The 14416-nt window shown below is 46.4% G+C and overlaps 1 protein-coding gene across 5 annotated transcripts in view; it reads right to left on the bottom strand.

Moving 5' to 3' along the window:
• TRAF5 (TNF receptor associated factor 5) overlaps positions 1-14416 on the bottom strand; it is a 47297-nt gene that overhangs the window by 22540 nt on the left and 10341 nt on the right. For 2 of the 5 annotated variants that reach the window (XM_082400126.1, XM_082400130.1), the window contains exon 1: positions 9863-9981. The exons of 2 other annotated variants lie outside the window; for them this stretch is intronic. In XM_082400126.1, coding sequence (XP_082256252.1) covers positions 9863-9870 — 8 coding nt within the window. In that variant the 5' untranslated portion in view covers positions 9871-9981. Of the gene's footprint in view, positions 1-8619; positions 8763-9862; positions 9982-14416 lie in introns of those variants that run through there. One more of the 5 variants, XM_082400128.1, reaches the window with a different exon arrangement.

Genomic DNA, 14416 nt, shown 5'->3' with positions numbered 1-14416 from the left:
TACAGGAAAAAAAAAACTGTAAAAAATACAAATACATGGAGGCTAAACAATACACTACTAAATAACCGAGAGATCACTGAAGAAATCAAAGAGGAAATCAAAAAATACCTAGAAACAAATGACTATGAATACAGAACAGCACAAAACCTATGGAAGGCAGCAAAAGCAGTTCTAAGAGGGAAGTTTATAGCAATACACTCCTACCTCAAGAAACAAGAAAAATCTCAAGTAAACAACCTAACCTTACACCTAAAGCAATTAAAGAAAGAAGAACAAAAAAACCCCAAAGTTAGCAGAAGGAAAGAAATCATAAAGATCAGATCAGAAATAAATGAAAAAGAAATGAAGGAAACAATAGCAAGGACCAATAAAACTAAAAGCTGGTTCTTTGAGAAGATAAACAAAATTGATAAACCATTAGCCAGACTCATCAAGAAAAAAAGGGAGAAGACTCAAACCAACAGAAGTAGAAATGAAAAAGGAGAAGTAACAACTGACACTGCAGAAATTCAAAGGATCATGAGAGATTACTACAAGCAACTATATGCCAATAAAATGGGCAACCTGGAAGAAATGGACAAATTCTTAGAAATGCACAACCTTCCGAGGCTGACCCAGGAAGAAAGAGAAAATATAAACAGACCAATCACAAGCACTGAAGTTGAAACTGTGATTAAAAATCTTCCAACAAACAGAAGTCCAGGACCAGATGGCTTCACAGGCAATTCTATCAAACATTTAGAGAAGAGCTAACACCTATCCTTCTCAAACTCTTCCAAAATATAGCAGAGGGAGGAACACTCCCAAACTCATTCTAGGAGGCCACCATCACCTGGATACCAAAACCAGACAAAGATGTCACAAAAAAAGAAAACTACCGGCCAGTATCACTGATGAACATAGATGCAAAAATCCTCAACAAAATACTAGCAAACAGAATCCAACAGCACACCAAAAGGATCAAACACCATGATCAAGTGGGGTTTATCCCAGGAATGCAAGGATTCTTCAATATACGCAAATCAATCAATGTGATACACCATATTAACAAACTGAAGGATAAAAACCATATGATAATCTCAATAGATGCAGAAAAAGCTTTCGACAAAATTCAACACCCACTTATGATAAAAACTCTGCAGAAAGTAGGCACAGAGGGAACTTACGTCAACATAATAAAGGCCATATATGACAAACCCACAGCCAACATCATTCTCAATGGTGGAAAACTGAAACCATTTGCTCTAAGATCAGGAACAAGACAAGGTTGCCCACTCTCACCACTATTATTCAGCATAGTTTTGGAAGTTTTAGCCACAGCAATCAGAGAAGAAAATGAAATAAAAGGAATCCAAACTGGAAAAGAAGAAATAAAGCTGTCACTGTTTGCAGATGACATGATACACTACATAGAGAATCCTAAAGATGCTACCAGAAAACTACTAGAGCTAATCAATGAATTTGGTAAGGTAGCAGGATACGAAATTAATGCACAGAAATCTGTTGCATTCCTATACACTAATGATGAAAAAATCTGAAAGAGAAATTAAAGAAACACTCCCATTTACCACTGCAACAAAAAGAATAAAATACCTAGGAATAAACCTACCTAAGGAGACAAAACGCCTGCATGCAGAAAACTATAGGACACTGATGAAAGAAATTAAAGATGATACAAAGAGAGGGAGAGATATACCATGCTCTTGGATTGGAAGAATCAACATTGTGAAAATGACTATACTACCCAAAGCAATCTACAGATTCAGTGCAATCCCTCTCAAACTACCAATGGCATTTTCCACAGAACTAGAACAAAAAATTTCACAATTTGTATGGAAACACAAAAGACCCCGAATAGCCAAAGCAATCTTGAGAAAGAAAAATGGAGCTGGAGGAATCAGGCTCCCTGACTTCAAACTATACTACAAAGCTACAGTAATCAAGACAGTATGGTACTGACACAAAAACAGAAATATAGATCAATGGAACAGGATAGAAAGCCCAGAGATAAACCCATGCACATATGGTCACCTTATTTTTGATAAAGGAGGCAAGAATATACAGTGGAGAAAAGACAGCCTCTTCAATAAGTGGTGGTGGGAAAACTGGACAGCTACATGTAAAACAATGAAATTAGAACACTCCCTAACACCATACACAAAAATAAACTCAAAATGGATTAAAGACCTAAATGTACGGTCAGACACTACAAAACTCTTAGAGGAAAATATAGGCAGAACACTCTATGACATAAATCACAGCAAGATCCCTTTTGACTCACCTCCTAGAGAAATGGAAATAAAAACAAAAATAAACAAATGGGAGCTAATGAAACTTAAAAGTTTTTGCACAGCAATGGAAACCATAAACAAGACGAAAAGACAACCCTCAGAATGGGAGAAAATATTGGCAAATGAAGCAACTGACAAAGGATTAATCTCCAAAATTTACAAGCAGCTCAGGCAGCTCAATATCAAAACAACAAACAACCCAATCCAGAAATGGGCAGAAAATCTAAATAGACATTTCTCCAAAGAAGATATACAAATTGCCAACAAACACACGAAAGGATGCTCAACATCACTAATCATTAGAGAAATGCAAATTGAAACTACAATGAGGTATCACCTCACACCAGTCAGAATGGCCATCATCAAAAAATCTACAAACAATAAATGTTGGAGAGGGTGTGGAGAAAAGGGAACCCTCTTGCACTGTTGGTGGGAATGTAAATTGATACAGCCACTATGGAGAATAGTATGGAGGTTCCTTAAAAGTCTAAAAACAGAACGACCATATGACCCAGCAATCCCACTACTGGGCATATACCCTGAGAAAACCATAATTCAAAAAGACACATGCACCCCAATGTTCATTGCAGCACTATTTACAATAACCATGATGTGGAAGCAACCTAAGTGTCCATCGACAGATGAATGGATAAAGAAGATGTGGCACATACATACAACGGAATCTTACTCAGCCATAAAAAGAAACGGAATTGAGTTATTTGTAGTGAGGTGGATGGACCTAGAGTCTGTCATACAGAGTGAAGTAAGTCAGAAAGAGAAAAACAAATACCGTATGCTAACACATACATATGGAATCTAAAAATAAACAAACAAACAAAAAAAAACGGTTCTGGAGAACCTAGGGGCAGGACAGGAAAAAAGATGCAGACGTAGACAATGGACTTGACGACACAGGGATGGGGAAGGGTAAGCTGGGACGAAGTGAGAGAGTAACACTGACGTATATACACTACCAAATGTAAAACAGATAGCTAGTGGGAAGCAGCTGCATAGCACAGGGAGATCAGCTCGGTGCTTTGCGACCACTTAGAGGGGTGGGATAAGGAGGGTGGGAGGGAGATGCAAGAGGGAGGGGATATGGGGATATACATATGCATATGGCTGATTCACTTTGTTATACAGCAGAAACTAACACAACATTGTAAAGCAATTATACTCCTATAAAAATGTTAAAAAAAAAATTTGAGGACTCCCAAAGAGTTTTTGCTTATGTCGGTTATATTTATTAATATTTACCATATTTGAGAGTAAAATTGAGGAATTAAAGAAAATATTTGTTTATTAATTCACTTTAAGATAATAATGAGCCAATTATATGTTAACATAAATAATATTTTTATGAAAAATAATCATTTTCCAAAAGAAAAAAGATTAGTGAGAAGAGTGGCTTTTTTTTTTTTTTTTTTTACATTTTTGCACATCTCTGTTTGGGCTTAAGAGAAGATAGCTGGATTCTCTTATCTACACTGCATTCAGTCTGTTGCATTATCACATGTCATGTAGCTTCTGGAAAACACCACTGTATACTCATTAAAGGAGAGTAAAGGTGGAAAATGACATCTTAGTATTCTTATGCCGATAGTTTTGCCCGTGCAGATCCCCTGAAAGGGTCTCAGGGAGCCCCAGGCAGTGGTGTGGTGGTAAATGCTTAACAGTCTGCTCTCCTTGGGGAAAAATTCCAAGTCAAAGTTGTCAATTCTGTGCCTGAACATACCTGAATGATGCAAGAGCCCATTAGCTGTAGGAAGCCCATGTCCCAGTAAGAGCTGCTCCAGCACCCCGGGGCCCCTGAAGCCCACTTTTGGGACCATTGGTCTATCAGGCTGCCCGGTGGCCTGCTCCTTGTCAGTCTTTGTACTGGCAGGCCCAGCATGTGACCCTCACAGATAGTCTCCTTGCTCCTGCTGGATGGCCAGTGGAGGACAGGACACCCCGGCCACACTCTCCCTACCACTGTGTGTCTTACCCGGCCCTGGTCAGCAGGCCTAAGTCATCCGCTGACCTTGTTCACTCTCCAGTGTTGTCTTGTCCAATATTTGTTTTTTATGCAATCGAGTTTTTAATCTCACTAGATACAAAAAAATAAGCACTTGGGCTTTGCTCTACAATATGGACTTGAGATGTTTCAGGGCGATGTTCTTATACAGAAACCGAGCAGGGAAGTTTCCCAGGGCAGGGTCTGTCTCCATCTTCTGAAGCTCCTTCAGGCCTGTGACTCAGCTCCAAAAATGGAATCAATGCACTGTGCTGGCTGACATTAGAGAGCCCCAATAATACAACTATAAAGGCTGACGTTTCTTTGTCTAACAAATATATTTCTCTAACCAATTCAACATTTCCAGCTGGTACTCTGTCATTCCCAGGCTGCTATTTAGTGGAAATAAGAGCTCCATTTTATTAAAATCTTTCCCCTCTGGGTTTAATAGCTTATGTAACAGGAACAGCAAAAGATTTCGGTTCTTATAAATAAGAAAAAAAAATCATCAAAATTACTATTAGAGCGTATATATCTCCTTACTGCAGTAAACTGTGTCTATTCCTGCCATTGATGGAATCATAATGGTCCTCTTGCTGAAGAGTTATTAACTCAAACCAAGAAAGACAAGAGAAGATCATATCCCATCTGCTACCTAAGAACTCTTATTGAGTTTCTTTTAAATGCCATTTTTAAGCTTCGTAAGTTGATGCATCTTTTCCCTGAGAATTTTCTAGAAATTCCAAAGAAAGGCTAGGATGTCACGATTTAAAATATTCCCTCCCTCCCTCCCTCCCTTCCTCCCTTCCCTCCTTCCTTCCTTCCTTTCCTCCTTTCTTCCTTTTTTTGAGAAGCTTTGTCATGTACTTTAATATCTGGTATATCTAGGCACTCAACCTGACCCCACTCTTCCCCTTTACTTAGATATTTCTTCTGACTCATTTTTGGGGAACACATAATACATAATCTAACATTCTGAAGCAGCATGAGTTTGGCTTTTCCTTACAATAAAAAGGACACACGTCTAGCAGAATTCAGTCTCGGGTTTAACCCAAAAAGAAGGAAGGTCCTTGTCTGTCTGTCCACACTACTTCCACAGTCTCCCAGCATCTTGTATAGATTAATGAAGGTTTGGAAAACTCAGGAATGCTTTTATGTATTATATTTCACCTCATAGCACATAAGCCCAGGAACTGTCTTCAGGGTTTTCAAGTTCTGATTCTTGAAAGTTCAAGATCAAATCCCAGAGTGAAAAGGGTACAGGGCCAGAGACCTGGGCTCAACTCCTGCTCTGCCCACCAGCTGTGACCCCGTGGGAAGACACTCCCACAGATCCCTTGTTTGTACATCCCTGCACACACTCAGCATGTACTTGTCCTGGGTTGGGTCCTGAGAATGCGGAGACCTGTGACAACACATCTGCCCTTGAGGGTCTCCAAGCAGAGCAGAGGAAATCAGACCCAGGAATAATATATGGCAATACCCTCCTGGCTAGTCCCCCCAAGAGAGATTTAAACAAGCTGCTGGAGCCCAGATGAGGGGTAGCTAATGCTTTCTGAGGTGTCTGTGCTGATTCCAGAGAGGAGAAAACATCTCCACTGGTCTTGAAGAAGGAGGAAGCATTTTCTAAATGAAGGAGATAAAACAATTTCCCAGAGGGTATCACAAAGTTCAGGAACAGTTAATGATCAACTGTAGCTGAAGTGGAATTAGGGGAACACGCCAGTCATCCGCCTGTTTGCTCTCAGATCCATCCTCTGCCCTGCCTCTGCCCTGGTCTGCATCATCAAGGGGGTTGGCCCCCCAAAACTGTGTTTCCAGGGTCCCCTGGCTTCTGGCTCCGTTCAGCCAATGAGAGACACTGGCAGAAGGCTGCAGGGTAGGAGGAAGGGAGGAGTAGACCATTCCTCCTTCATCCCTCAGTGTTAGGCAGCATCTCAACAGTGACCGGGCTCCTCCACGGCTTTAATCCCCACCAACGGCCCCTCTGTCTGTGGACTAGCTCCACCAGGCAGGTCCCTGGCTCCCAAGCTCTGGAAACACCATCTCCTCTCTTCGTCCCTTCCGCTCCAGGGAGGGTGGGCAGCTTCCCGCTATGAGTCATCTTGGAGTTGCCTCACTCCGAGTGTCCTGTTTGGCTTCCCGGTTTTGCCATCCCCTGTGCAACTAAATTCCCAGCTGGGAACACCTAGAAAGGTCTCTGTGAGATGTGTGTGTGGAAAGAGGGGAAGAGCACATTGTGAAGAGCCCTGAGTGTATGCTGGTCAGGAAGTCCAGTTTTCACTCCATGGTTTTCATCTCTTTAGGGATGACAGACATAAAGGACAGGCCGAGGTGGGGATTTGAGGGGAAGAAGCAACTAAAACAGACCAAAGGAGGAATGACGACGGCCCGATCTAAGGCAGGGGCAAAGAGAAGCTATGTTCGTGAGGCATTCTTGAGAGAAAATGCATAGATTCAGAAATGGGTTTGATGGAAGGGCCGAGTGAGAGGACATGGAGAATGACTCCCAGGTTCCAGTTTGGAGGGCTGAGTAAATGATGGCACCAATGGGAGAGGATGAAGGAGAGAAGAAAGTGCAGGATGCCGGTAGGAGACATATCCAGGCTGGAGTGCCTTAGGGACAGTCTTAGAGAAATGGGGGTGACTCAGACCAGCTGACATCTAACATCTCTTCCAGAATAAATTATATGATTCTGAGGAATGGCCACGTTTTCTTTGTGGTATCAATAATTGTTTTAACACTGCCCAAGGCGCTAATTTTTTTTTTTTTTTTTTTTTTTACTTTGCAAGTAATTTGGTTGTCATTTTAGTGATGACATTTGACATAACAGGTTTAGATCTATGTCAGGAACGTAAGGTCTAGAGAGATAAGGCATCCCAGAGAGACAGCAGCACATGAACTCCTGGAAGCTAGTACTGGGGTCTGCTGTCTGGTCCTTCCCCATCACACCCACTGCTACAGCACAGTCTCGTGTTTCTCCCTATTTGGGATTTAATCAGTGCTGCTTACCCCAAAGTAACTCCCATTCAGCCTGTGTGACCTTCCACCCACTACTAGGTCTGAGATCCCTACTGCTAATGACTGGATTTGACAGCAGTTCTTAGGGTCCAGGGGGTGTTGTTAAATGTACCTTGGTGCCTGGATGGGGGAGTCTGAGGACTGTGGGAGGGGCCTGCAGCCCTTCCCGAGGCCCCTTTGTAAGAAAGGGTACTGACAGTCAAGAGAGATTGCTTCCTTTGGGAGGTGAGACTTCCAGGGCCCGGGTGATAAGATGGGGGCACAAAGGCTGGCCAGGTGCCCCAGGGTGGTCCTTGAGCCAAGGGCAACAGATGGGTAACAACACACCAGCCCATGAAGCTGCCAGTTATAGGGTGGGCTGCCAGAAGGCAAACAGCCCATTTCTCAGTTCTGTTCAGGCCTCGCCAGGACCTTAAGAAGCCGACTCCCCGAGGCTCACATTTGGCAACAGGGGACAGGTGCAAATATGTTATTCCCCAAACCCACCCGAGACCCAGTGACAGGTCCTGGGCTTAAGTTAAAGGAGGGGAGATGGTGGTTAGTGATGAGGAAAAGTTGAAATGTGAAATCCCAAGATGCGGTGACTCAGGGAGATGCCCGAACCTGTGCCCTGGGCAGTGATCTAATAGAGAACAGCCTTGGCTTGTATGGCCAGATGCCCACCTGTTGAAGGACAGGCAGTTCCCTTTCTCAAAGTCACATCTGTTCCTTGAATTCTGAGATGCTGCTCTTCCAGGAAGAATGGTTACTACCAGAAAAATGAAAAACAAAACAACAACAACAAAAAAAAAGAAGAAGAAGAAGAAGAGGAGGAGGAGGAGGCAGTAAAAGAGGAAGAAGAAAAAGAAAAGCCCTTTATCTAGCACGTTGCCTCCACTGGCACAGAGAACGGAGATGCACCCGAAGTTGTTGCCAAAGCCTCTGTCTGCAATGGCCCAGAAAGCTCCTGAAGGTGAAACCCCTCAAGACGACTGCTGGCCTCTGCTCTCGCTCAACCTTCTCTTCCTCTCTGCTGTTCCCACAGCCTAACACAACAACACAACCACTGTGTGACCTCCAGGACAGGCTGCTTTTATTTTCATCAACCTTTAAGCATGCAGGTTAGACAAAGAGGAAGGGCCTTGGAGAAATGCAGGTGTAACGAGGTCACTTTCCATCAGGTCTAACGTGACGGGGAGACCATGCAGGAAGCAGGTGATCCCACCACAGCCAGATGTGACAACAGCCCCCCAAACCCAACTGTCCCATCCACACGATGGCTGGCTTTGGTGTCTGAGAGGCAGAAGGAGGGTGTCTTTTCTTTTCCTTACACTTTTGCAGAAGAGGGTTTTCTTGGACACGGGATGGAGAATGATGTGGGTATGGTTTTAATTCCTTTGAAGAGAAGTGTGATTTCTCGCCAAGTTGTCAGGAGACCTCTGGTTCCTCATTTTCCCGGGAGTGCAGCAAAGCACTGCTGGTGGAGAGAAGGGAGGGTCAGGGGCTGAAGGGCATTCCTGAGGCCCTCCTGACTCTGTGGCCGCTGCTGCTGTAACGTCAGTCTCGCTCAGGGAAGCCTTGAGGGGAACTCTCTCTCCTGCTTAGAACCATCCAGAGTCCGCCTGGCTCCAGGTGATGTTGCAGAAGACCTCCGAGATTTGCTCTCAGAAGTTAGAGCAGGAGGGAAATAATAAAGACTGCTGATCTTCCCATGCAAGAGCTTCCTCTATAAGAAGCTGTGACTCAAGTCAAAGCTGTGACCCTCCGCCTCAGCTCCACGCCCATGACAGTCCCCACTGCTGTCCGGGTTCGGCTCAGCAAGCTGCCCGAGCGTGGGGCTGTCCTCATTAGTCTTCAGACCTTCAGAGCCAGCCGAGGCCCGGCACAGAGCACTCCATCAACATTTGGTACAGAAGAAGGGAAATGTGGGATGAATGTAAGGCCTCAGTGGAAAAGGGCCGTTGGAAGGAGGGCCATGAAGACAACCTAGGACAAATCAGAATGAGGCAGACGGACGGCAAGGGGGCGATATGAAAAGATGTGAATGGAACCTAAGGGCTGGAACTGGATATGGGTCGCGATTACACTTACTGAGGCGACGTCCAGGCTCAGAGCCAGCGAGTTTATATGCACTGTCTCATTTTCATCCTGACAGCAACCCTACGATGTACACATTATTATTATCATCATCCCCAGTTTCTGAATGAAACATCTCCCAAGTTCACCTGTACTCTGCCCTTGAACAAGCTGGAGGCCCAAATCTTCTGGGTGTTGGGATAGGAGGTGAGGCCCCATGAAGGTAGTTTGGAAAAGCACAGTTACATTCATTTGATGATCTAAACTGTAACCACATAATCAGATTTGACAATTAGTCTCTCCTAAACTGTTGCCCTCTGGCCCTTTACGTGGCATTTGACACTTCCTTCTCAAAAGTCCCTGGGAGGACACGGTACGTTTTGGTTCTCCCGAGGCCCAGACCACACCTCCAGGCGGCTCCCCCCACAGGGCTCCCCTGAGGCTGGGTCAGCTCTCTTGCCACAGCTCCCACCCCCCTCATTTGAAAGGCTCCCTCACCGCTTCATCGAGGCACGGGGCTACCATCTCAGACTCCGTTCTCCCTCCCGTCTCCCTTCCTGATGGGCCTTTTCCTCCCACAGACAGGCTCTCAGAAAGTGATGGACATTCCAGCGACCCTGCAAGCGGAGTGACATGGGAGCTGGGATACACAGCCAACGGACAACAGTTCAGATTTAGCTTGGCACTCAGAATTATTTTTAAGCAAGGACTAAGTCAGGCCCCACCCTGCATGGCCTAAGGGTGCTCTAAGGAAAGGGAAGAGGCCGGAGACCATCCTAGGCAGGCTACAGAACAGATGTGCTAAGGAGGATCCCGAAACCTTGGCTTGACCTTTTGGTGACTTTTAGCTACCAAAGGCCAACATCATTGGAGCTGCGCCTCATCTTCCCACACGGCTCACACACACCTCCCATGGCGTTAGGTTCGTATCTCCAAAGCTGACCACAGATGTGTGACATACTGTCAACTGCCAACGGCCCCCAGAGCTCTGGGAGACTCTGTGGCTGGGGCATGAGTCGATGTCCTGGGAAAGGCAGATGGGCAATCCCCTCCTGACCAGCGGTGAGGCCAGCTCTGGCCCAGGCCTGGGGAGGAAGCACACGGGACCGAAGGCGACCCTCTCACCCCAGCCCTGGGGGGAGAAGCTTCCCGAGGTCCGTTACCCCAGGCACACCCCAGAGGGCCAGCCCACACATGGGCAGGCAGCCTAGAGTCCCCTCAGTTCAACTGCTGACGTCGGGCTACTGGGACTGATGGGCTTGATGAGGACGACAGAAGAGGGAAAGCAGGTGGGGAACCCAGGAAGGGGACCCAAGAGAAGCAGACAGAAGCTGAGGAGTGGCTTCCCCCAACAACTGAGCCAGTCAGCTGTGGAAGGACTTAAGGGATCAGCTAGCCAGAAGTTTCACAGTTTTTTTAAGAACAGTGAAACTTATCAAACCAAATCTCACGAAAAACCAAATCAATAAATAAAGGATTGTACAGAGAACCTGTCTGGTTAAGCAAGGCCTGTTGGGTTGCCTACAATCTACACCCCTCTGGCAGCTCTTTTGGGTAATTGTAGGGGTTCTACAGTTTGGTTTTTTCAAGTTAATAATATACGTACCAGTGCTTTGCGATTTGTACTTTCACATACAGCATCACACCCAGTCCTCACACTAACCCCATAGGAATATCGTGGTCATATTTCTGATGAAGTACTTGAGGCCCCAAGTTGTGAAGTACGTATGTCCCAAATTATACAGCTAACATGTGATGGAGCAGGAACTTGAATCTAGGCTTTCTGACTACAAATCCAGTACTCTTTACTCTGTGTCATGGCCAGAAGAAAAGGCACCGCAACCCAACTGGTACCAAAAGGGAGGTCTTGATGAGAGGCAGTACAGCCTGCTGGTTAGAGACCAGCTCTGGAACCACACCACTGGGGTTCAATCTTTTCTGTCATTCACTTACCTGTGTCACCTTTCTTCATCTGGAAAATAGGACAATAATAGCACCTGCCTCTAAGGCTCAGTTAATATTAAACGTATTAATCTACATAAATTACCAGCACACAGTGGCACAAAAATAAGTGCTTAATACTCATGCTTGTCCATTCTTCACTCCTGGCCAGCATTTATCCAGTGCCTGCTGCATGTAGAGGTCTGAACCTCATTCTATTGTGCGAAGGGGTGCAGTGGGACAGGACCCCAAGTTCCTGTTCCCAAGATGTTTTCAGTACAGTGGGGAGCATGTCTAGGCACAAAGCACAGCAACAGTTTCCGGAGTGCTTGGGTCCCTGGACGCTCTGCTAAGAATGTGCCCTGGAACATGATAAAAATGCTGGCTTGGACACCTCACCCCAGAGAAACAGACCTCTGCTTTGGGGTACTATTTGTTACAATAGTTTAGCGCGGCCTAATTAACGTTTCAGAATCAGGATCTCTCAGTGGTAGCTAGAAGTCTGCTTTTTTAATAAGTTCTCAGGTTCGATTCTGCAGCCCGTTACAGTGTGAGACGTGCCGAGCTAGACCACCGTGCCAGCTTTCGGGTCACCTTCTCCTTGCTGGCCGCTCCTCACTGCCCCACCTCTCGGGCACCTAGGCTGGTGCTGGACCTCTTCTCTCTTCCATCTACACTTGTGATCTTGGTGAGCCCATCTCGGCTCCTGCCTTGGATGCCATCTAAGGCTGACAATGCCCTGGTTCCTATCTGCAGCCTGGACCCCCATCCTGAACTCGAGTCATCCCGACTGCCTAGTCCGTGGCTCCATGTTTGTTCACTGAGCATCTCAAACTTAAGACATCCAGCCCCACCCAGCCTGCTCCTCCTACCGCCTTCCCCCACCTCAGTAAACCAGTGCCGCCAATCACCCTGGTGCTTGGACCAAGAATTCTGGAGTCATCCTTGGCCCCTCTCACTCTCCATCCCACAACACCAAATCCTATTGGCTCTTCCTCCACGCATATCTACCTACTTCTCTCTACTGTCAGCATAACCATCCCAGTCTAAGCCACCGTCATCTCCCCACTGGATAAAGCCCTCGTCTCATAGCTGGTCTCCTCCTCTGCCCCTGTCCCTTTACAGTCTATTCACAACCCAGCAGTCAGAGTGATCCTTTTACAAACAGAAGTCAGGTATGTCACTCCTCTGCTCCAAGGGCCCCATCTCACTCAGGGTAAAAGCCAGTGTCCTCAGAGTCCTGTGATCTGGCCTCCATCCTCTGTCCCCATTTCCCAGCGCTTTCCTCTGTTCACACACTCCAGTGACACCAGCCTCGCTTCTTCTTGACTAGTAGAAGAGCTTTCTGCGTGCTGCCCCCCTGCCTGGAATGCTCTTCTGCCTGACACCGGAATAGCTTCTTCCTCACTTCCGGTACCTGCTCAGGTGTCACCTCACAAGTGAGGGCTTCACCGACCCACGTGGAATAGCAACATCCCCGGCAGCCCCGCATCACCTGCTGCATTTTTCTCCAAAGCGCTTATCACCGTGTAGCTTGGTATATGCTTGCTTCTTTACTATCTTCCTGCCAGAATATAAGCTCCATGAGGGCAAGAACGTTTCTTCTGTTTCCTGAGGGAGCAGTACTTAGAACAGGGCATATGATAGGCACGCAGTAAGTACTCGTGGGAAGACTGAACAGCAGCCTTACAGTTTCTGCAGAAAGCAGGACAGGCTCTCTCCCACGGAGTGTGCTTCCCAGGGCCTAACACTTCATCTCAACCGATTCGGAGTCCTGAAATTCTACCGGTCACAGCTAGAGAAGGCAAAGCTGGCTAATGATGGCTGACTTGGGGGGGAGGGAGGCTAGTCAGTTTAAGGAGGGGGAGGGTCTAGCTATCCGGGGCTGGAAGAGTGGAGCCTGAACAGTGCTCCTTACTGCCACCCATGTGAACTAGCCCCTGGGTGAGGTGTCCCAGTGGGCAGCCAGGTGCCTGCGAAAGAGGGAAAATGCTGAGAAGGACTTTTTTCTTCTTTTGCCACAAAAACTTTTACTTAGAAAACAATCATGGAAGAAGTGTTCAAATAATTCAATCTAAGAAGGTGTGATAAGAGAGATGGAAAATGAAAATCATTAAACAATTGTCTAAAGGACTAAGGACAATAAAAAAGAATATCATAGAACTAAATCTACAATTATCATAGAACTAAAATCCTAGACAATATCAACATGGCGAGGCGTGGGGAAAGACCAAAGGGACAGAGCAGCACAAAGTATTTGTCTGATTAGAAAGAAAATAAAGATCTTGAGCCCCTCATTCTTGAGAAGGATTTTTTATTCAAAAAACAGGTACGGGGCCCTCAGCGAGGTGCCTCACAAGGTGCTAGAGATCTAAAATCACATTTGCTGGATTCCTTTTCCAGAGACTTCATCAGGTAACAGAGTTCTGGGCCAGTTTCCCTTTCAGCTCACTCTCTTGTTTTCAACATCTGTTTCACACCTTTCTCTTCTGCACAGACCTTGACCACACTCCCCGTCTCCCCGGGAAACCTCACTTCCTATTGCACAGAAAATAGAAGTTTTCAGACCAGAGATACCTCCACTTCCTGCCACCAGGACTGCATATCCGGCCCCCTGCGCAGGGGGCCCCCGCTCTGCCCTTCTTCCGCCCCCCCCCCGGGGCCCCCGCAGAGGTGGCCTCTGCACCAGGCCAAGCTCTCCACCTGTCCCAGCCTCCTGCCTCCTCAGGGGTTTTCTGACGGGAAGAGGCTGCTTATCCGTCAGCCTCCCCCTTTCAGCTGGCTCCTTCCATCAGCACTCACACAATCACGAATCTCTCCTGAGATGCAAGCAATCCCCCAAATTCTCGCTCTCGTATTTCTCTGAAGTTCGAGCTCTGCTTCCTCTCACAGCCAAACCTCCTGACTCATCCTTCCCCTCACACAGCGGAGTGACTATCTCCACCGGCCTCTCTTCAATCCAACGCTCAGCCCACTCCGGCCTGGCTCACACCCCACCAAGCCCCCTGCTCTCACCCAGGACCCAGGGGCTCCTGGGTCACTTAAGCCAATGGTCAATTCTCCATCTTCATCTTAAGTGCCTTCCCAGCAACATCTGATGTTAGAGACCCC

Source organism: Balaenoptera borealis, assembly GCF_965194805.1.
Source record: "Balaenoptera borealis genome assembly, chromosome: 1".
NCBI lineage: Eukaryota > Metazoa > Chordata > Mammalia > Artiodactyla > Balaenopteridae > Balaenoptera > Balaenoptera borealis.
The sequence above is the reverse complement of the archived record's forward strand: the minus strand, read 5'-3'. Positions and strand labels throughout refer to the sequence as shown.